The 23,636-nt window shown below is 40.8% G+C and overlaps 1 protein-coding gene across 1 annotated transcript in view; it reads left to right on the top strand.

Annotated features, from left to right (window-relative positions):
- CCDC57 (coiled-coil domain containing 57) overlaps nt 1-23,636 on the top strand; it is an 80,870-nt gene that overhangs the window by 12,665 nt on the left and 44,569 nt on the right. The window contains exons 2-7 of the mRNA XM_044420033.1: nt 309-717; nt 4,406-4,514; nt 6,009-6,110; nt 13,157-13,314; nt 14,672-14,746; nt 21,258-21,458. Coding sequence (XP_044275968.1) covers nt 317-717; nt 4,406-4,514; nt 6,009-6,110; nt 13,157-13,314; nt 14,672-14,746; nt 21,258-21,458 — 1,046 coding nt within the window. The 5' untranslated portion in view covers nt 309-316. The remainder of the gene's footprint in view (nt 1-308; nt 718-4,405; nt 4,515-6,008; nt 6,111-13,156; nt 13,315-14,671; nt 14,747-21,257; nt 21,459-23,636) is intronic.

The following is a 23,636-nucleotide window of genomic DNA, read 5'->3' as shown; positions in this document are numbered from 1 at the left end:
TATATTTTCTTATTGCATATTTCTAAATTAGAGTACTTGTTAAAAAAAAAAAGAACAAATGGTACCATATAAAATTAATGAACATTTGTCTACTATTCAGAATTTAAATATTCTTTTAAATGCAAGGGGGAATAATAATACAAACAGAATGCCTATTATCATGATTTTAGTTGTGGTTAATAATTTTCATTAGAAAATTATGATTGGTATACAGCATACACTACATGAAACTTAAGGAGAAGTACATTTTGATGACAGAATGGAAAATACATTTCTCTGCTCTAATTAACAATGCTTGTCTTTCTCAGATTCAACAATGCTACATACAGAGCAAGATTTAAATGAACTTCTCATCTGTAAAGAACAAGAACTGAAAGAGCTACAAGCTCGTCAGACCCATTTTCATAGAGCAACACTGCAAGAAACCCAAAGGCAACTTCAAGAAATGAATAGAAAATTTAATGTTTTGAAGGAAGATTTCACCTATAACCTTAAATTACTACAGGAGAGAGATAAAGAGCTGGAGCATTATGATACCTTATTTACCCAGTTGAAAATGGTTGAAAATGTTAAACAGGCAGAGGTTAGTGATCTTAAAATAAAGATAGATAAGCTGGAACAGGCACTTGCTCAGGAAACAAAAAAACAAGAGGCTCTGCAATACCAGTATCAACAAAAGCTTAAAGAACACCAGTTAGAGCTGGAGCACCTTCACAGGTAAGATAGATGTGATAGAAATTCAGCCTTCTGAATCCAGGTCTTTAGGTCTATCGAAGTACCATTAAGGAACAGTTAACTTTTGTTTGCATTTATGTACTGATTATAGCACAGTGCTTCCTTGTAGTAGATGTTTGTGGAAACTTATTTATTATTATTAAATTGTTCTACTAGTAGAAACATCCTGGAACTTCCCCCCATGATACAATAAGAGTAATGCAATCAGTTAATAAAACATCCCTTCAATGAATCACCTGATTAAGATATATACACTTTCATACTCATTTGTATATATATTTTATGCATCTTTTCCAAAATCTAAAGTTACCAACAAACAATTTCTTGTCTTTATATATTCATATTTTTAATACATAGGGGCACTATCCTTTAGACATAAATAATTAAGGATGTTGTCTGGATGTTGACTAACATTTGGAGGTCTAACTCCAACTTTGGAGAAACACGTCAAAGTCAGAGCTGGAGCTCCCAATTCAGAAAGTCCTCCCTCGATGTTTGCAGATGGCACAATTGTTTCTGTGCAAGCTATAGCTCCAAAGCGGTAAGTGCAACTTTGGAGCTGGTGCTGGAGGGTAAGAAGGGCAGCAGTGAGGCTCTGCTGGGATTCAAGGAATCTTCATAGTTATTCAGCCTCTCCTCCTGAAAAGGACAGGTATAATTTTCCCATTGAAGCATATCCATTATATAAACATTTATTTTTATATATAAATCATGAGCATGGGCAGTTTTATGGCCCCAACTGACTATTTCTGAATTTTTAGATCTGAGGGTAGAAAAAACGGAATCCAGCTCAGATTTCCCTCCTGCATTGCAGTCTACACAACATCTATATAGGCAGTATCTGTGTAAACGTAACAGTGACCTCAGAGCAGCAGAAGGTGGGCATCCCAGGGGGCAGCAAGGGGAGGTAATTCGGTCCATCAGGATACAACATAACTTAGAAACACTCCAGCCTCCTTTCCACCCTTTTTGAAACACCTCAGCTAGATGATTAGATTGGCTGTCTAGCTGTCTTGCAGGGTAGGAGGAGTGCTGTAGTAACAATTACCCCAGTTTCCCCCTCTGCCCTAGATAGGCTTACGGGTATCTGCACTGAATTTTGCCCTTAATGTATCTGTCAAGTTTATTGCAAGATAGCTTACTGATTTATTGTTCCAAATATATTAATTATTCCTTACCTGATTTTATGTTATTAATTACATTTACTCCTATAATTTATTTTCCTTTTGTTTATCTACTGTAGTATTCCATATTCTCTTTTTAATTGCCCAATTTCATATGACATTTGCTTAGGTTCTGTAATTGTTAAAATGATAGCATATGCATAAAATTTTATTTTTGCTGTATTTTTTTTATTTTTTAATTCTGTGATACATTGCATTTTCTCTTATTTTAATTTTTTAAAGGTCCACAGCTGATAGAAAAAGTAAGACACATAATGAGCAACTCTTCTTATCATTTTTGTTAGTTCAAATACTTGTGAGAGGCACTGCGGCCTAGTAGTTAGAGTGCTGGACAAGGGATCTGGAATATCCAGATTCTAGTCTGTACTCAAACAGTGAAACTCACTGGGTGACTTTGGGACAATCACTCTCAGTCTAGCCTCCATCACAAGATAAAATGTTAGGGTGAGGAATAAATGGTGTAGCTTTACAAGTTTATAAGAACTACCATATAAGTTTATAAGCTATTTACACATTTTTTGCAAGAGCAAAAAGGCAGAATACAAATGCAGTTTGATGATGACGATGATGATGATGACGATATCACAGTTCTATCTTCTCTTATTTTAGGTTTTAAATGGCTAGCTTGTATCCATTTATTAAACATTGGTCCAAAATTAAGGAGATTCAGAACTTCAAATAAAAATGTCCATTCAATATTGTCAAATGCTTTTTCTGTGCCTAAAAGCAACAATAAAGATTCTAATCTTAGTCTAGAAGCAAAATCTCTGGCATGTAGAATTTTCTTCACATAAATCTTTGTTCTTCTTGTTCAAAGAAACCCTGTTTGATTTTAATGTATATGTTTGTATAGTACTTGTATTGTAATGCTTTGTTAATATACTAGTAATTATTATATAAGTACTATGAGAGATTACTGTCATGGAATATTTACCTTCTGGATAAATTGCAACTTGAATATGCCATTTTCTGTTAATGGGAAAACAGTTGATTTTTAAGAAAATATACTCCCCTGAATATGAATGGTTCTGGTCTGATTAAAAATAGTGCATGACAAAAGTACACACTCTTTTCCATCAAACCGGTTCCCCCCCCCCCTTTTTTTTGCAAAAGCAGACGATCTTGGATGATTGTTTACTTTCCAGTGGAAAAGAAATACTGGGAATGATTACCATTGCAAAATAAGGAAGTGACGTGAGATTCCACCAGTCTACACCACTCTTACCATATCATCTGTCATATACATTAAAGTCATGTTTAGGTGTTCAGAAATTTTAAAAAAATAGAGGAGAAAAGGGGGAACCTGTGCTGATAAGGAAGGACTGGAGAGAGGCTATATGTGAATTCAGCTTGCTATCGTGATCTGTGTAATTGCAAATCTTGACTAAACAGGGTTCCTGATCATGTGGAGTGGATGGGTAGAGCATTTGTCTCTTGTTTCCCCTCCACATTTCCTCTCCATGTTTCGTATTTCCAAATGCCTGAATAGGGCTTATGTTTGTCCTCATTTGGCTGTCTTTGTGAATGGAACATTCCATTTTTACTACGTGTAGCTTGGCTCTGCATAGAAAAGTGATTGACAGGTAAATAGGCTACCCTTTCTCTTTCATAGCTGTTTGTCCTCCTGTTTATAAACATTTCCCCCCTCTCTACCTTTCTCTCTATATAGTGCTTGCCAAGTGATGATAACATTTCATGCATGCTACCTAATGGGCTTGAATCCACAGATGCTTATGCCACAGGCCTATTTGCAATTTTCACTTTAGCTAAGACTTAGAGGCTATTATTATTAAAGCCACTGGACTAAATGCCTGCGCTTTGCATTTTCCTAGTAGAGTTGTACATTGGCATTGGTTTTGTGTCTATATGCAGCTGCCATAAATCTTTTGTAATAAAGATTGGAGTCAGAGGATAGCACATGTCATTGTGTTGGATATTTCCTTGACTGCAAGAGTTTCATTTTGCAAGATATGAAATACCTTGTGAGTTCTTGTGCTGCTCTGTGTGTGTGTGACACATTTTCCTAAATAATACTTGCTTATTCTATTTAATTTTACTAAAAATGAGCAAATAATCTAGAGTTTGAAAGTACCTCCAAATTACAATTGTTTATTAAACTTTCATTTAATTAAGCCAGTAAGTTTTTGAAATAGGATAACATTTATTACAAGTTGCATGTCTCAAGTCATATATATTTTTAGATGAAATGATTGTGATGTCATTAGATTTTTGTTTTAAGTAATTTGGGTTGCAATTTTGTACACAATCCTATTAGGTCAGGTTGACTGTAAAGACCTGTTGAGCTCAATCATAGTTACCTTTGAGTAGAAATGTACAGGATTGTACACTGAAAGTGAGTTCAGCTGGGCTTGCTCCCATGTAAATATATCTGGGATTGCACCCTAAATTAACAAGTTTTTAACATTTTTATGCATTACTGTCAGTTTACATTTCATTTTTTAAATCCTTATTTTTTGGTTTCATAGTTCTAAGGACTCTGATATCAGTCACCATTGTGAGAAATATGAAAATATGAAACATCAGCTGGAGAGAAAACTCACGGAAATAGAAAGTGAACTTGCTTTGCAAAGACAGGTACAGAATGCCTGATAAACCTGTCATATAGGGAATATTTTACATTTTTCTTTCTTACAGACAAAAATTGAGTACAATGCAATTCAGTCTTCTAAGTGGGGAGTGGGCAACACGTGGATCGCATGTGGTCCTGTACAACTGAATTTGGTGGTGAGAGATGTTCATGGGAATAAAAGTACCCTCTGGGACTGTGAAATTGTCCACCTCTGCTGCAATTATTTACTCTATTCCTAACATCAGTCAAGTTTATAGGGCTTTTTCCTGGTTAAAATTAATGTATAATTAGTAGTGGGCAGAGCTGAAATTGCATTGCTGTTTCACATGGTAGGTAATACTTATGTTTTTGCTCTCCTTGGCAAGTCTTCCCTTGGGAAAAATTGGTGGGATTGTGTCTTGTAAAATGAGAAGGTGTGAGATTCTTTTTACATGGTACAGCCAATGTGCTGTGCTAAATCCTCCAACCTTGAAATTTCAGGAAGGTCAGTGCTATAAATCAAGAGCAGTTGTAAAGGCTAAATAAACACTCTGGTCTCAGCCAGCAGGGTTCTCTTCCTTTGGTTTCCTGAATAGCATTAAAAGGCCTGACAAGTGATTTAAAACATACTGGGCAAGATACATATGCAGCCTCTGCCCTTTCTGATTCACTTCTATCCTGCCAATACTGTTGTGCAACTGGCCATGTCACGTGTGCAATTTTATGCATCTGGGGCAACAAAAAATGAGCAGAAATGTTTGTTTCTGGAAGGAGGCATGTCAACAGAGGTCACATAAAGGAGCTCGACTGACTAGCCTCCTTCCAGAAATGAGTATTTCCAGTTATTCCAGGCCACGATCATGCTGGTGGGCGGGGGGTAGATGGCTGAGATTGCGCTCATCTTTCCTGCAGGAGCACGCCTGTGATCACGCACGTCTTCCCTGCATGAATGCAAATGTGATCATGGCCATCTCCCCACTCGGGGTGGGGTGGGAGATGGCTGTGATCTTGGTCTCCTCCCAATGCGGAGTTCACGACCCACGTCAAAATTTTCATGAAATTTTTGTTTGCGACCGATTTGGTCATGAACCAAGGCATTCATGAGCTGAGGTACCACTGTATAGTAAAAGTAGCAATGGATTTTTGGGACATAGAAAAAATAACTATATTAGAACAGCTGTTAATTATGTGAGGGTAGAACATCTGACCCAAACAACTTATGGGCTTTAACAATATTTTCTTTTTATTATTATGATAAAACTTTGGAACCAAAACAACTGCAAAAAATGAATCTTAGCTCACAGCCGTCTCAATTAAAATATGTCCCACTAAAATTGTTGTAGCCCTAATTTGCACAAATGCTGTCTCTCATCGTATCTTTTAATATGTGGCAAAAAAAATGGCTCATTATACTTTGAAATTTCTTTTCTTACTATTTATGGAACCCAAATGTCCTGTTTACATTGGAGTATAAATATGAGATTACACTACTATATACAATTTCATATGCTCTGTTTCAGGAACTTCTAGTGGAATTTGATGCAGAAATGAAAAAGAGAGAGCATGAGTTTCGACAGAAAGCAGATGAAATGAGTAATATAGTTCTGTCTCATGAGCTTAAGGTAACTGTTTCCTCAAAATAAGTTAAAAGATCTGTTTCTTCTTCTTTGTTTATGATATTTTCTGATTTATATCCTGCCTTTTTCCTACAAAGGGCTCAAGGCAGCTTACATCTCCTCCTCCATCTTATCCCCACAACAAGGTAGGTTGGACTAAGAGTCTGTGACTCGCCCAAAGTCCCCCAGTTGGCTCCATGGCTGAGCGGGGACTAGAACCCAGATCATCTGAGTCCCAGTCCCATGCTCTTAACCATTACACCACACTGGCTCTCCATATATGAACAGTCTATTTCTACCTAAATCCATAATCAATGTAAATAATGACCATATTTTCTATGGAATGGTGTGCAGTGCCCTATTCATGGGGCAGACTCTTGAGAATATGTGTCTATCATTAAACAGAGAAAACCATTTCAAATGGGGTGTAGTAGACAAAGAAGACATTATTGTCACTTAACAAAATGATTGACTTGCATCTGAGTTGGGGAAGATGATTTTATTAACTGTTTATAAAGTATTTTGAAGATATACAACATGGCAGTTGTACTCAATTCCACAGCATTATCTTTATTTATAGTTTTATACCATTTAATATCCTAAAATTGGCTCAGACATCAGGGGGTTGGGTGGGAGTATACAGGAGAAGGTGGTCAGCTAGGAATCACAGTCAGGGCTTCAACAGCAAAATGTTGAACATGTCTCTATAGCTAGCAGGGACACAGAGTGCATGTTTCCCATCCCCTTTTCCATCACAAATTATATTATGAATGTTACAGTAACTACAATGCAATTCTAAGCTTGTGTGCTTAGAAATAAGCCCCATAGAGTTTAGTGGGTTTTATGTCCACTTAACTATGCTTATGATTGCAGTCTAATTTAACAAAATATAGAAGTCACATGCATGCACATACACAAATAGGTAGGGGAAAGAGATGCTGTTAAAACACTAAAGGGCTCATGGTTTGTTGTTTCTTTGACGTGTGAAACTAATGTCATGTGGTACCTTTTGTTAGCAGTATTTAGGCTTTCTCCATTACGTCGGTTGTAGAAGCAGCAATTTACATTGGTTTCTTTGCTTAATTTTAATATAAGAGAAAAAGAGAAACTGTCTAGTTCTCCTTTCCAAGGAAGCTGTTCTGCTAGTTCTGGTCTGCAGATGCATAAAGAGATGTGCTGTGCTGTGTTGCCCTGTCCCATATAGAGTCTAAAGATGGCTTGATCTTCAAGTTCTTCTTCATGGTCTTGTTGCATCACACATATGGGCACTGTGCCTGTGCAGTGCCTACGTTCAGGAAGATTCCTCTAGCTAAGCCTAGAAATTTTGGTGGGAGCCCCACCCCTCCTCCCCATTATATAAATAGGTGGACTCCTGCCATTTTCTCACTTTGCTTTCGACCGCCATTTGCAGTGACTCAGGATCTCTAGCTCTTCTCTTGAATGTTTTACGTCAGATCGTTTTCTTACTTCTACAGCCTTATTTTACAACCTTTGTTCCTTGCCTCCTTGATCTTCCAAAATTCCTTTCACCTTTCTCATTCACTTATCTGCCATTTTTCACACACCCCTCCCCACTTATCACCTCACAATTTTTTAAAAAATAAAGCCTTCTATCATCTCTCTCCTCTACATTCTTACTCTCTCGACCTGCCTCCTCTTCTTCTCGATGGCACTGAAATGGGCATTTTGTAAGTGCACAGAGTGTGAAATGAAAATACCATTGACTGACAGCCACTCCTTATGCCTGTTCTGCTTGGGGGAGGAACATCGTGTGAACAAGTGCCAAGTCTTCACCAAGCAGGCCTGGAAAAACAGGGCAGGTCACCTAAAAATGGAAATGTGGGACTGTGCTCTTATTGCTATAAAGGATGTTGCCAGCCATGTGAATGATGGCCCTTCAACTTTGAGAAAGGCTGCAAAAAAGTGACCATTGACTGGGCATGCTGAAGCCAACCTCACCGGCAATCAGCCACCTTCAATGTGCCTAAGAAGCACAAAGGCAGATGAAAGCATCTCAAGACCAAGGGCTGTAAAGAGGCTGAAAAGGCCCTGAAGCCTAAACTTGCAGAAAGAGTAGGACACCTCTGTCCCTCTTGTTCTGTCCAGCCACCTCATCTGCACCAGGCACACTACCAGCCTGATCCTCTCCATCCTGTTGCCCTCCTACTCCAGCTCAATTGAACTGCATCAGGGTCCAACCTGAACCGACGGGACCAACATCTTTTTCTGAAGGAGAGATACGATACTCACCAGTCCAGTCTCCCAACTGTTCCAACCTCCCCTGCCAGATTGGTGCACACATCACACCATGAAGTGGGTATTGAACCAGTTCCTTGGACACCTCATCCAAGGAACTAGTTCCTTGGACACCACATTTGGTCCTGCATCAACCAACCCATTGCCAATATCTCTCCACCATTCTATTAGAGGTTTCAAACCGACGGCACAAATGTACAGGGGGAACCCTTATGGGGGTGCACATCCATCGCCAGGACATTACTTTCCCAGATACCCATGGGAACGCACTGTGGACCTCTGCGAATATGCATGGCCACCACCTCCAGCCAGCTCCATGGAGCACTGGTCCCCACCAAGATCACTCCAGTGCCCCGAAAATGCACCAGACACTTCTCAAATCCCTCAAAGAGCCAGTCAGCAACACTCTGGAAGTGTCCAAAGATCACCTTCTCTGTCCCCTGGATCCACTTGGACTTGGACATGCATGCAGAGTCCACGAAACTCATCTTTACATCCCTGAATAACATCCTTTCCTCCCAAGGCCCCAGATCCCCAGGGAAAAGCCTTGGTTGCTTCTCCAAGCAAATCCTTTGGCTGGCCACATCATTAGGTTTCCAAGTACAACAGGTTACAGAGCCTAATGAAGACCTTGTCTACAACATGATCCAGATGGAGGACTCAGTTCCAGGAGCAATACCATTCATACCAACATTGGCCAGAGAGATAAAGGAAACCTGAGAACTTCCCAACCAGCCACTTCTCACCTCCTACCAACTGGAGGGGATGTAACAGATACAGGAGAAAGAAATTCCCTACCATTTGCACCCAAATTCCATGATAGTCGAATCCACTCAAGGTAGGCCATACAGAGAGCGCTCCGCACTGACCAATAGAGAGGGTTGCCACTTGGATGTGATGGTATGGTGAATGCACACAGTGATGGCCTTGGGCCTCCACATCTCAAATTATGAAGCCCTGATGGGGAGGTTCCAGGTCTTTTTATGGCAGAAGATGGAAGCTCTGGCATCCTTTCTCCCAGATCAACAACGAGAGCTCACCAGAGTCTTCCTCGCCAAAGTCCTCCAGCATTCAAAACAGCAAATCACAACGACACGCAATCACATTGATTGTGGCTCAAGAACCCTAGTCAGTGAGGTGGCCATTCGTTGACATGCGGCCAACCTCTCTCAAGAGATGCGTTCCCAGATTGAGAGCATGCTGTTCAGTGGAGAAGGCCTCTTTCATGCCTGGTCAGATGAACAAGAACTATTACCAAGATGAAGTCACGTGTTGCATCCTAGTAATGCACACATGTGGCATCCTAGTAACACTAGGGTAGGACAGGCAGCCCTGGTTTCCGGCCCTGCTCCAACTCTGCAATCATAAGTTTTTATACCTACCCACCATTCCAAACTTACTATCCCAAGCAAGGGGAACATATTACATTGGGACATTCAAAGTTTTCACCTGACAGCGTGACTGATCACTTAATGGCCATGACTAATATCCTAAACACTCTCCAATTACAAGCTCCTACACCTATTCAAAGCTCCATCCACTGAAACGTCCCTTAACAACATGACCAATTACTTTATTGTCCCTACTACTGACTTGGACCGTCAAATCTGAGATATACTACAGGCAGCATTGCATCCCACCACTACATGCTTCTGTGGTGGTAAATGGGCCAAGTTCCTGGCTTAAGTGAAGGATCACTCCTTTGATCCAGCTGCAGCTACCATTCAAAAGATACTGGAGTTCATGCAGTCCCTACTCCAAAAAGGATTAAAACCTACTTCTATCAAGGTGTAACTGTCTGCATTTTCTACCTTCTGGGGATCCATTGAGGACTACTCAACTTTCTGTCACCCCCTTTCATGTTGCTTCATGAAAAGTCTCAAGAACCTAAATCTTCCCGTCTGATTGATTGTCCCCCGTTGGAGTCTACTTGTCATGTTGCATGAGCTTACAAAGCCACCATTTGAACCACTTGCAACTATTGGCCTGCATCTTGTCTCTTGAAGGTCTCCTTCCTGGTGGCCATCACCTCAGCCCATAGAGCTAGCAAATCAGATAGACCCTCCATATTTCACATTTCACAAAGAGAAGGTGGTTCTTCGCACTAACCCTCCTTTTCTCCATAAGGTTTCCTCAATCTTCCACTTAAATCAAGAAATAGTGCTTCCAGCATTTTATCCATCACCTTCTAAAGACTCTTCACATGCTTGACATTTGTCGCACATTGGCATTCTATTGGTCCCGTACCAAGTTGGTTTGTAATACAAAGCATCTGTTTATCAAACATGCAGACCACTCCAAGGGTGAGCTGATCAGTCCACAATGCCTTGCACACTGGATCATGGAGACAATTAAACTGGCATACCAGCTAGCAGACTTAGACTTGCTGGACCAACCTAGAACCCATTCTATCAAGGCAATATCAACATCAATGGCTTTCTGACATGGGCTTGCCATTAGATGTCTGTGCAGAGCAGCTACATGGTCAATGCAATCCTCATTCATCCACCACTATCAGCTTGATGTCAAGGCTTGACAAGACTGCTCCTTCGGTTGTCCCATTCTGTCATCTACCCTTCAGTGACAACACCACCTACCTCATTCATTGGTATGCTTCCTAGTGATCCATATGTGTGATGCACAGAGACCACAAAGAAGAAAGTCAGGTTGCTTACTTGTCACTGTCATTCTCTGAGTGGTCCTCTGTGCATTCACACAACCCACCTGCTGGCCCCACGTCAGTGTCACTGGATGTTTCTTTTACCTGCTACTTGCATAGTTATAGAACAGTTAGGGTCCAATAGAAAGCGCAAACATTGATCTTCAGTGAGAAAATGGCAGGAGCCTGCCTATTTATATAATGGGGAAGGGGTGAGGCTCCCCCCAGTAATTCTAGGCTTAGCTAGAGGTATCTTCTGGGACATAAACACTGCACAGGCACAGCACCAATATGTGTGGATGAGCAGATGACCACTCCAAGAATGACAGTTATAGGTAGGCAACCTGACTATATCTGCACAGGCTTCCAAATATTAGAAACATTTTGGGACGAGGGAGTAAAGAGTAATGTGTGTATTCATTCATTTTGATCTTGTGGGCCAATTGTAGATAGGAATGTAGAGAACGTGAATGTAGATATGTCAAAGCATGATTACACTAATTATAGTATAGAACCTAAATCATAGTTTAAACTTTCTAGCTCAAAATTTGATCAGTCTTTTCCCCATATTGTCCTTTTCATGAATCCTTAATAAATCTTTTACCCCATCTTTACCAGAACCCAAATTGTGTGCTCTGGAGGTGAAAGTGAAGAGGCTTACAAGAGGAGCTGCCTATTTGGGGTCATGCTGTGTTGTGGCAATATCCCAAAGGCATGCAACATGTTCCGTGCAAAGTTGCTGTTCTGTCCAAGGAAAAAGGTTGGCTGCAGAGGAGCCTAACGCAAAGGACCCGGTGGAATCTTTGCTAGTCATCCCCAAGGGACCTAGAGCACTTGGGGACTGAAGAGACTAGGTTTGTTTTACTCTTGGTGGTGGCAGCTGGTACCTGAGAGCCATGCTGCACCAGACCTTGCACCCTCAGATGGGGTTTTCTGCAGGTATCTGGTCAGCACAACTTCAAACCGTAATTTTTTATTATGATTTGTCAGCTCTTAGAATATACAGTGGCACCTCGGCTCACGAATGCCTCAGTTCACAACCAGTAATTTCATAAAAATTTTGACTCGGGTCACGGACTCCGCATTGGGTGGCGACCATGATCACAGCCATCTCCCCACCTCCCTGAGTGGGGAGATGGCCGCAATCATGCTGGGGGCAGGGGGGAGAAGGCCAAGATCGTGCTTGTCTTTCCTGCAGGAGCACAACCGCGATCTCAGCCATTCCCCCCCCCAGCACGATCACGCCTGTCTCCCCCACCAGCGCACCCATGTTCATGCCCCTCTCGCCCTCCTCCCTAGCATGCTCGTGATTGCTCCAGTCTCTTCTCCCCCCCCCCCCCGCGTGCCCGGATGACGGGGGCGGGGAGGGTTGCCGGATGGGGGGGGGTTGGGCTGGGGGGGGGGGGTGGGGAGATGGCCGCGATCTTTGTTGTTCTTTGTCACTTTGTTTCACATTTTTCTGATTAAAAAAATGGTTACAGAACAGATTAACCTAATTTACATTGAACCTTATGGGGAAATTTAACTTGGCTCACAACCAATTTGGGTCACGACCAGAGTCCTGGAACAGATTAAGTTCGTGAGCCAAGGTACCACTGTATCATGAGATACATAGAGATACACATATGTTACTCAATTTAGAGAGTAATTCTATGGCCCCATAACATCGAGGGGTCTTTGAATGCTGTAGGTCTCCTCCAAGGGCAGAGAGAGTTCTCTCCTTGAAGGAGATCTTGTCATGGACTTCCCCATGCCACCCCACCCCCACAGCTGCTGCAGGAAGCTTCAAGGCATCTCCTCTCTTAAGATTTGAGCTCCAGCCTCAGCGATTGGATAGAGGAGGAGGTTGTGCTAGTAAGCATGGTGAGGAGAGGAGAGGAGAGGCCAGGATTCATCAAATCCCAGGCATTTCACCTTCTGTCTCTGCTTGAAGCAATGCAGGTGAATTAAACTAACGTTCTTATTGGGTGATCAAGAATTGCAGGCAAGTTTCATTTCTTTCAGTTGGGTCTAGTAGTCAAATAAAATCGCATGGTAAACAAACTTTCTGATAAAAGGTAACAGTCTTTTCTCTGATTTCTGATTTAAGTAGAGGAAGAATGAATAGACAGTGTGTTTTATTCTTCTCCTTTGAAAGGTTAAACTGTTGACCAAGGAACTGGAAGCTTTGAAACAAAATGGGATAAAAATGGCAGAATCATTGAAAGTGGCAGAAGCAACTAATTTGGAGCTGGAGAAAGAAGTCAAATGCAAAGATTGGGAGATAAAGGATCTTGCGGCTGTGAAAGATGTTCGGTACTGTACCATTCCATAGAGGATTAATAGATGTTTCCTTTTTTCTCACTATTCCTTCCTTTCTCTCAGTTTATTCTTCATCTTTCATGATGAGAATGTGTGCTTTCTTTTGTTGTTGCCAGTGGTTTACTTCATAATTTCTACACTGCAGCTTTATGTAGCTCAGATTTGAATAGTTTTGATTTCCAGAGTTTGCATTTGTCTGCTTCTTTAATCTCTGCCAAATTAGACATGAATCTTGCGTTTATCTAACCATGAGTTATCTGCATTGGATATCAAAATACTGCCCTCAATATGGCTGTCAGTGTGGGCTTCTTTCCTCCAATCTGTTACTACTGTGCTCCACTCAGAGACCACCTTTGACATAACATGTAGTACAATTATTTGCATATTTACTCTAAAGTAATCCCATTGTATGCAATGGAATTTACTTCCAGGGAATCATGTTTAACATTGCAGCATTATTAGTATTGAACTCTGGCAGAGGAATGTGTATTGGGACTTTAGTGAATCACAGTTGCACAGATTTATATTTTAGATCTGTGCAGCTCTGTATGCAATCACCTCCCCTTCCCACCTAAAATAGAAACATTATCTAGTTACCAGATAAAAAAATTGTTCTCCTGCATCTTTGATATGATGGCCTTTTTGGTTTGCAGTGAGGGCAAGGCAAGACAGGGTACAAAAACAGCCAGTTTTACCACACATATGGCAGCCATATGGCTGAATATGAGTAACAGCATGTATCTGAATTGTGCTAATTGTAATTAAAATCTCATCAGAAACAACAGCTACTACAACATTACAAACACAATTTCTGTTCCCTGCCTTGCTGATTCAGCACAGAATCTAAAAGGTAACTGAAAGGTGAGCTGTTTTCCGTTAGAGATCTACCTGTGCTATACTGTTCAGGAAAGCCAAAACACTATCAGATCTTAGGATTTTATTATTAGTCTAGTACAAGTCTGCAATTTTAGCATCAATAGATAGCCAGATTGACCATTTTATGGAAATATTTGTTAGATGTCATGGGTATAACTAGGCTTTAAAGACCCATAATATTATCTACTCCTGCATCTGCTAATGGACTAAATGTAATAGCAATGGTTTATTTTTTTTAGAGAAACAGCTCTGTAAAATACATCTTGCTAACAATTACAACTATTCCTTAAGACCTGCAGTTTCTCCCTCAGCAGTAGCGATAAGCAACCGAGGAGGATTTACTAAAAATGAAAGGAAAGAGATATTCTGCAAATTGTTTTTCTGTTGACTTCATCCTCATTCTGAACAGGTTAATTTTTAGGCTTTATATATTTGTATGCAATGTAATACTTTTCTTCAATATTTACCAATATAGGATTCAGGATTTAGAAAACAAACTCGAATTGCTGCAGTTGAGCTGGAAAAAGGACAAAGAAATATTTGAGAGAAAGTGAGTTCTTCTGATAGATGATGTGGCACTTAAAATGTATTATAACATTTGTGCACAACCTTATGCATGTTTAGGCAGAAAATGGGGCCTGGGAGATCCAGGCTTCTGTTCTCATTCACAGTGAAGCTCACTGGGTGATTTTGGGCCAAGTCACAAACACTCAGCCTAACCTACCTCACAGGGCTGTTGTGAAGATAAAATGGAGCTTGTCAGTTGTCTTGGGTTGCTCACAAGGAGTAAAAACAAGACAGGATATAAATGCAATGCCATAGTAGGAGTAGTAATAAAAATTTAAAAATCAATATTAATATAGTTTTAAGCATTTTCCAGTCAGTTTTCTCTGTCTAAGCATGCATAGGATTGCACCAATAATTTCATAAAATGCTGCTGATTCCTGCAGATAGCCATATTGGTATATTTAATTTTTGAGAAAAACATATACAAAAACACAATAAAAGCCAAACTCATAATCTACACAAATATAAAACAATACAAATAGTAAAATTATTATTACTACTACTAATAATTGAACAGTACAATAACAACAGTGCTACCTTCCACCAGGACCAACAGATGCAGTCTTTTTTCTGGATTTTGTATTAAATTGTTAAACTTTTATGAGTGATGCAAGTTGCTTTGCATGTTCCTATAAATGTGACTGTGTGAAGTGAACGTTACATAGACTGTGGATTAAGCTTTTATGTCCATCTGCTTCTTGCCTTGCTTTACCCAGTCCGGTTTCTTCCTTTTCATGCAAACAGTTCTTCTAAAGTTATGGCTGTCTTCTCTCTACTCCACTTTAAGTGCAGTGGTCCTGTTGCCAGAGTGGTTTGTTTAAGCCTGATGTGTGACGGTACATGCTGGATACTATTCACATAATTACCTAAATGGGCATATTTTATTCTTTGTCCAAAGCCAGTTGGTATAACTTCTTACCTGCAAATAACTGAACATAGGTTCAGAAATAACATAGGTTCATTTTTATGGTCTCTGTGCATCACACATACGGGCTCTGTGCCTGTATATGGCCAGTTGTTGGGAAGATTGTCCAAGCAAGACTCATTCTGGCAGAAGCCCCTCCTCTCCCTTTCCCTAGTACATCTAGGAGGAGCTCCCCTCTATTTTTTTTTTATTATTATTATTATTATTATTATTATTATTATTATTATTATTAACATTTCTATGCCGCCCCTTGCCGAAGCCTCGGGGCGGCTTACAACACAATAAGATACATTGAAATACAATAGAACATAATAAATTACCACTAAATACAAAAATACAAAAAATACACTGAGATACAATAATATAAAATTAAAATTAACAGTATAAAATAAGTAAATAAAGAATATAGGAGGAGAAAAGAGAAGGAAGAAGAAGTTGCCCTGGCCAGATCATATATTTTAACAATTAAAATGATGTTTAAATAAAAAGGTCTTTACCTGGCGCTGAAAAACCAGTAACGACGGTGCCAGGCGGACCTCTTTGGGGAGTGAATTCCATAGGTTGGGTGCCACCGCAGAGAAAGCCCTCCTCCGAGTACTTACTCTCCTAATTTCTTTCATGGAGGGTTCCCGGAGAAGGGACTCTCCCGCAGATCTCAAGGGGTAGTCGGGCATATACGGACGTAAGCGCTTGTTCAGGTAGCCAGGACCCAAGCCGTTTAGGGCTTTATAGGTCATAACCAACACCTATCCGTCAGTATTTTCCCCAGTCCTCTTCCAACTGTCATTGTGGGTGCTTTCCTCTTGCGATCTCTCACTGTTTGTTTCATCTCTTTCTTTCTATCAGTCTTTTTCTATAACTAGTTCCCTCTTTTGCTCTCTTCATCTTTTCTTTGAAAACCTTTGCTTTATTCTTCCCCCAAAAAATCTTTTAGAAACACCTCCCCCACCTCATATCATCATCTCTTCTTGGATTCTTCACCTTATTTTACCTTTTTTGCTTTTCTTCTTCCAGTGGCACCTTTGGGGCATTTTCAGAACTGCATCAGCTTCCCATGGGCGTCTGTCCATGTGCTTTTTCTGTTTGGGAGAGAGGCACCATGTAAATGCCTGTGTGCACTATCATGCGCTCATGTGGCAAATCCAAAAAAACTGAGCAGGCTGACTTTAGGCTGAGGTTCAAAGCTGTTCCCTTTTGGCCATCAATTCAGCCATGGCAGTGCTGCCTGAACACCTGTCCATCTTGCAGGCAGTTCCTCCTTCCTACCCTCCATCAGCAACTGTGGGGATTCCATTGGCTGCTCCATCCGTGCCACCCACACTTGGGTGCTCCGAGGAAGAATGCCAGGTGAAGAAGCTGGCCAAGAAAACCGAAAGATGGTGGAGGTTCAGAAGGCGAAACACAAAAAGCAGCCTATGCACCATTCTCCATTGGCACTTCCTGCTCCTGTGCCACCAACTGGTTTCTTCAATGTCTTGACCCATCCTGGTGGTGGAACTGGCAGGGACCCAGTCCATTTCTGAAGGGGCAATCCAGGACTCACCATCCCATACTCTGGCTCACCCACAGTTGATGATCTCCCTGACCGGAGTGTTAGTTCTCTCCTCATGGGAGCAACTGCCTGTGATACCACCAATGGGTCCAGCCAGCAGCCCTGTGCCACAAGGAGCCACCTACTCTCCCATGATATCTCACATTTCTAGCCACAGGCTGAGGGAACCATCCAGGACTCCACTGCTGACCTGGAGCCAGGAGGCCTACTGAATGTCACCACTGCCTCCACTGCAATACTAGTGCAGCTATCTAGGGAAGAGAGCCTCATAGACCCTTGGTTCCTCCAACAGGAGACCCAAGCCTAGCACCTGGAGGAGACCAGGATGCCAGTTACACTATACCTCAGACTTGGATTCATGACTGTGTGAGGACCTCATCACCCATTGACATTATTACAGCAAGGAACTGGGATCCCCCTCCAAGAACTTGGGATGTTTCTCCAAGCAGATTCCCCAGATAGTGGTGTCACTTGGACTGGAGACACAGCATCTCACTGAACCACTGGCAGATCTAGTCTGCGTATCATCTGGACAGAGGACACAGTGCTGCCATTCTATTCCTTCCAGCACTCCTCACAGCCATGAAGGACCCATGGAAGACACCAGCCCAGCTGCAGCCAGTATCCCACTGCTTGGAGATTATGTACTGGGTCCAGAAGCAGGAGATTCCATTCCTTCTGCAACATCCCCAGTTGAATCCAGTCATTGTGGAGACAGTGCAGGGCTGGGCACAAAAGGAGCGCTCAATGCTGGTATATCAAGAGGGGCACCACACGGAAGCCATGGCAAAGCGGATCTACACGGATCTACACAGCAGTGGCACTGGGGCTCTGCATTTCTAATTACAAGAGCACCATGGGAAGGTACTAACTCTTCCTGTGGAAAAAGATGGGGGCCTTCATGGAATATTTCCCTGAACAACACAGGGACTTGGCTTGCATGTGCCAGTCAGAGATCCTCTGTTTCTTGTGTCAGTAGATCGCCTGCTACCACATCAACTGCCACTGGGCCCTTATTGGCACTGTGGAGATTTGGTGCTTTGCCTGGTTCTAGGCAACAAGCCTCTTCCAGAAGGCTCACCCCAGAACAGAAGAGCTGCTGTTTGATGGGGAGGACCTCTTCCATATCTGTATGAACAGGAGTTAGATGTCATATACAAGCCCTCCATTCCATCCTTGACCTGCAAGACATGAATGGCTTCATTCCTCATAAAAAGTTTTGTATGGTCTTGTTACAGAATCTTCTGCTGTAGCTGCACCAAGGTGACTGGTTCATCTCAATCAACTTGAGCAGGAAGACCAAAGGAACCCAGGGATGGGAGCTGTACCCAAAAGTCCTGAAGAAGGTCTTCCAGAGCTGGGGTACCCTGTTGGTGGACCTCTTCCCCACGCCAATCAATGCACTGTGCAATGCCTTCTGTTCTTGGACTGGGATTGGCCAGTATCTCTTGATGAGAGATACTTTCCTTCTCTATTGGGAAGGAATTCTGTCCATTTTTTCCCCACTATTCCTGTTGATCACCTATATACTGGCAGAGATCTAGAAGGAAGGGACCTCTTACATCCTCATCATGCCATGGTGGCCCTGGCAGGCATGACTCATCCACCTCCTCCACCTGTCCAGCTGCAATTTTATATGGCTTCCATTGAGAACAGACCTTATCTCTCAGGACCAAGAGATGATCCTGCACCCGGACATCAGTACCATCCATCTCATGGTGTGGAGAATCGGCTGATACACCAGGAAATCCTCTTGTTCCAAGATTCAGACAATCCTGGATATGGCCCTGCAACTGAACATGAGGCATTCCTGCCCAGCAAAATGGAATGCGTTTGCAGCCTTTCCCTGTGGTCCACATTGGGCATCCATGTATCAGGTTCTCAGTTTCCTCCATATGTTGCACTCCAGAGACTAGAAACTGTCCTCCATTAAAGTGTACCTGGTGGTGATATTATCATTCCACAGGGCAGTTGATGACTTTTCTGTGTTCGCACATCTGTCCCATAACTTCATGAGAGGTCTGCATAATCTGGTCCCATACCCTTGTTCATTCATTCTGGGATGGAGCCTGTTGGTGGTCTTGCAGCTTTTATGAAGGCCCGCTTCATACCTCTGGCCACTATGAACTTATGCCTCCTCTCATGGGAAGGTTGCCTTTTTGGTGGCAGTCAGCTAGGTGAGTGAGAGAACATTGTGCATTGATCCACCATTCCTCACTTTCCATAGGGACAAGGCGGTTTTGCATCCTGACCTGGAGTTCCTCCTGAAGATCATGTCACATTTTGATCTGAGTCAGGACATTGTTTTGCCAGTGTGTGCTTCACAAGGCCTTCCAACCTGGTGGTGTTGGCTCAGCATACTCTGGATGTGCACAGGGTTTTGGCCTTCTATCAGTCCCGTAGAGAATCCTTTCACCGGTTTCAGAGACTCTTTTGTCACTTAGGGCAAATGGTATGGGGGCGGGCTGATAGCCCTCAGTGGCTCACACACTAAATCATTGACACCATCATGCTGGCCTTTCAGTTATCCAAACTGCGGTTTCCTGAACGACCGAGGGCATAATCCAGTGGTGGCGAACCTGTGGCACGCATGACTCATTAGCCGTGACTCATCCGCGCTTTTGCATGGACAGTCAGTGTGCTGCCAAAGATATATATACTGTATATATATTTGCTTGGACTGGCTGTGAGTTGTTTTTTCTAAACTAAAATGTCAGTTTTCAGGTTTTATTGCAGTGTTGGCACTTTGCGATGAATAAGTGGATTTTGGGTTGCAGTATGGCCACTCGATCTCTAAAAGGTTCGCCATCACTGGGTTAGGGTTAGAAAACCAAGCTGTCCTGGCATGATTTTGATGGTTGGAATGTGTTTCGAATGGGCAGAAATGTTCAGCTGTGGACTGAAAAAGCCATTCAAGGAAGGCTTTTTCAAAATCACCCTCTTTTGAATGGAACTTTACCCCTATATTAGCATTAGGGATGTGCAGCAGGGTAGGGTTAAAGTTAGAAAAACGAGGTGTCCTGGCATGATTTTGATGGTTGGAATGTGTTTAGAATGGGCAGAAATGTTGAGCTGTGCCAAATAAGCTACTCAAGGAAGGCTTTTTCAAAATTGCATTATTTTCAATGCGATTTTACCACTATATTACGGTTAGGGTTGTGCACCAGGGTAGGGGTATGGTTACAAAAACGTGGTGTCCTGGCATGATTTTGATGGTTGGAATGTGTTTAGAATGGGCAGAAATGTTGAGCTGTGCAGAAAAAGCTACTCAAGGAAGGCTTTTTCAAAATCGCCCTCTTTTCAACGGAACTTTACTCATTCAAGCTTTCACTCTCTGTAAACTTTTATAGAGGAACCTGATAGGAAAGCAGAAACATCATATTTGGGTAGTTTTTTAAAGTTTTAATTAACTTTGGTAGATATATATTAGTCTGTCATCAAGCTTTGTCTAGCACAGGTTTTGTAATCTTGTTTAGCTATGTTGAAAAACCTCGCTTAATTTAGAGTCCAGTTAAACATACTGAACTAGATGCAAATTATGGCTGGATGGTAGTGGCCAAATGCCAACAGCAAGCATTGATGTAATGAGATTAGGGCTCCCAGTCAGGACTGCTGTTGGGGCAGGTGCCCTTTTTGACATGCATAACTCCAATAGTGCAAACACCTAATGAAAATGTGGTACACCAACCTGCCTTTGTTGGGGTTGCATGTAGGATGGTCAGATCTGCACCTTTAATATTTGTGGAGAAGAGGGAATTTCATTAATTGCACCTTCCATGAGACACCTATTAAAAGTTCAAGAGTCTTGTTCTTTTTGCATTTGAGCATCCTAATTTCATAGTAATTACCTATACCCAAACATGAGACTTCCAGAGCTGTTGTTTTGGAAGGAAGATTAAAGCAACCTTAGATGTATAAAATGGAAAGGTTTTGATGCATGTACAATAATGAGGATTTTTTTTCAGCTTCATGGAATTTTCAGAACCCAAAAGTTAATGTAATTATTTCTTTTTAAAGACATGCAGCAATAGATCATTGCGCCAGGGAAAAGGATGCATTAATTGCCTCAGTGAAAGAGACCCATGCTGAACAAATACATAAATTGGAAAATCAGATCGGAGAACTGCAGATAGATAAAGAAACTTTGGAAATGGAACTTCATCGGTCTGAACGGAGGCATACAGACCACTTGAAAGAGAAAGAGGCTATCATTGAAAAGTAAGTGTGCAGGGTTTCTTTTGCTCCTATGATGCATTAGCATCTCTTTTCTATTTGGACATGGGGATGTACAGATGTAAACCTATTTATTTGCAGATATTAATAATATGTCATCAGGAAGGTATGACAAGTGGTAAGCTGTAATGCTTATTCATGTGTAGGTATAGCACCATGCCACTGTCCTGTCTTTTAAAATTTTGCTATGCTTGAATATGTACTAAGCTCTTTATGGAGAATTATATTAAGAATAGTTCTGAAGCAAGGACAAATACAGCTAACCTGAAGCAATGTGAAATGCAACAAGTGCATATGAACCATCTCTTAAAATTTGTCAATTTCTATATTGTAAATATTGTAATAATTTTCCAGAGCATTCTTATGGAAAAGACAGAATTATATGTATAAGAAAGAATTATAAATAATGAAGGAAGTCCTTTCTAATTTTAGGAATCAGTTATAGCTGTATAATGGACAATTTTGGAATCTCTGTATCAAACAGAATCAAAATCTCCCTAAGTTCTCAGAAGGCTTCAGCTATTGGGAAGGGGGTTTAGAAATGAAACAAACAAACTAATAGTATAATCATAGTAAACTTACAGTAGTGACATGAGTAAGACTGACAGTAGATACTCTTAATTAAATGGGATTGGTGCCAAACTGTAGAAGGAGTCAAACACTGGAATAAGAAATAACTGGTAAATCTGATGATTTACTCATTTTTAGACACAGGACAGCATGCTTAAAATTTTACTATGAAATTAATAAAGCTAGAAAAAGTGAATATTAGATTTTTACATACAGTGTTAAGTATCAATAACTAGGAAATATATTTAGTTCTTTCTTTTTGTGTACACAGAATACATTTATATAACTTTTTTAGTATGCCATTTGGGGTGGAATACTTTGAAAAAATACAGAAAAATCTTAAAATTATAAAATATGTAGCAAATTAGAAAGCTCTGTTCGTTGTGGCAGATTTTTGTTATGTCTAATCTGTAATATTTTAAGAATACAGTTTTAAACTGTGTGGTTGAAAGATGAATTGCTCGTGCAACTGTCATAGAAACCTGCAATGATCCTTGAGATTTCCTATACAGCATCAATATTAAATAATTTCCTCCTGACATTGAGACACAATTCATTATTTGTAAATCAATGTATTTTTTGTATTGTTATTTTTAATGGTAATTTATTATGTACTATTGTATTTCAATGTATTTTATCATGTTGTAAGCCGCCCCGAGGTTTCGGCAAGGGGCGGCATAGAAATGTTATAATAATAATAATAATAATAATAATAATAATAATAATATTGGCAAATATAATATCCAGTAATAATGGAGCATGATTGAAACAGGGTACTGAGCCTCCTTCTTCAGTATGTATGCCTTGGGCTTTCAACTTAATAGTATTCATGAACTCTTCAGAAATTTTAGAATACCTTCAGAATATGGCCTGAATTGGAGAGAAATTAACTGAAAATATTTGCTCATGCATTATGTCATCAGTTGCTGTGGCTCTTGGTCAAGTTGTTTCATAATGCAGGTTTTCCAGTTAAGAATACAGGTTTTGAAAGTACTGTATAGATTTTTCCTCTGTTAAGCACCACAGTTTCTCTATCAGAAATATCACATATTATTAAGAGTGAAAGAACTTATAACACTGTATGAGTTCACATCTGAGTGATAGAGAAATGCAGTATGCTTTCTCCAGAGAAGAGCCTCTCTCATATGATATTTGAATAAAGGTCAACTGTAAATTTAGATATATTAAGTCAGTCTATATTTTTGCCTTTTGCTGGGGACATATTTTAAAGTTACGCTTCGCTAGGAGACTTGGGGTACTACCTATATCTTACTAAATATAATGAATATGTATTGTGTAGCTTTTATTACGGCAATTCCATTTATGTACTAGTTTGCTTGATGCTGCTTCACATATGCAACTGTAGGAAAATGCTTCTTGTCCTACACTAAATCCTAAACACACCTGCCAAAGTGCAGAATTCTTTGTATTATCGCATACATATATTTGCAGAGGAATCCCCCTCAGTATCAGTTGTGGTCCTTCTGCATGGGCCAAAGGATATGTTTATTAACTGGCTAGGGAAGTTCTCTGTGTGTATTAGAATACTATGTCTAATACAGATTGCTGGATTGAAACAATCATCTGGAAACA

This window comes from Varanus komodoensis, unplaced genomic scaffold (assembly GCF_004798865.1).
Source record: "Varanus komodoensis strain SLA01 unplaced genomic scaffold, ASM479886v1 scaffold11, whole genome shotgun sequence".
Classification (NCBI taxonomy): domain Eukaryota; kingdom Metazoa; phylum Chordata; class Lepidosauria; order Squamata; family Varanidae; genus Varanus; species Varanus komodoensis.
Note: the sequence above shows the minus strand (reverse complement) of the source record. Positions and strands in the feature narration are given on the sequence as shown.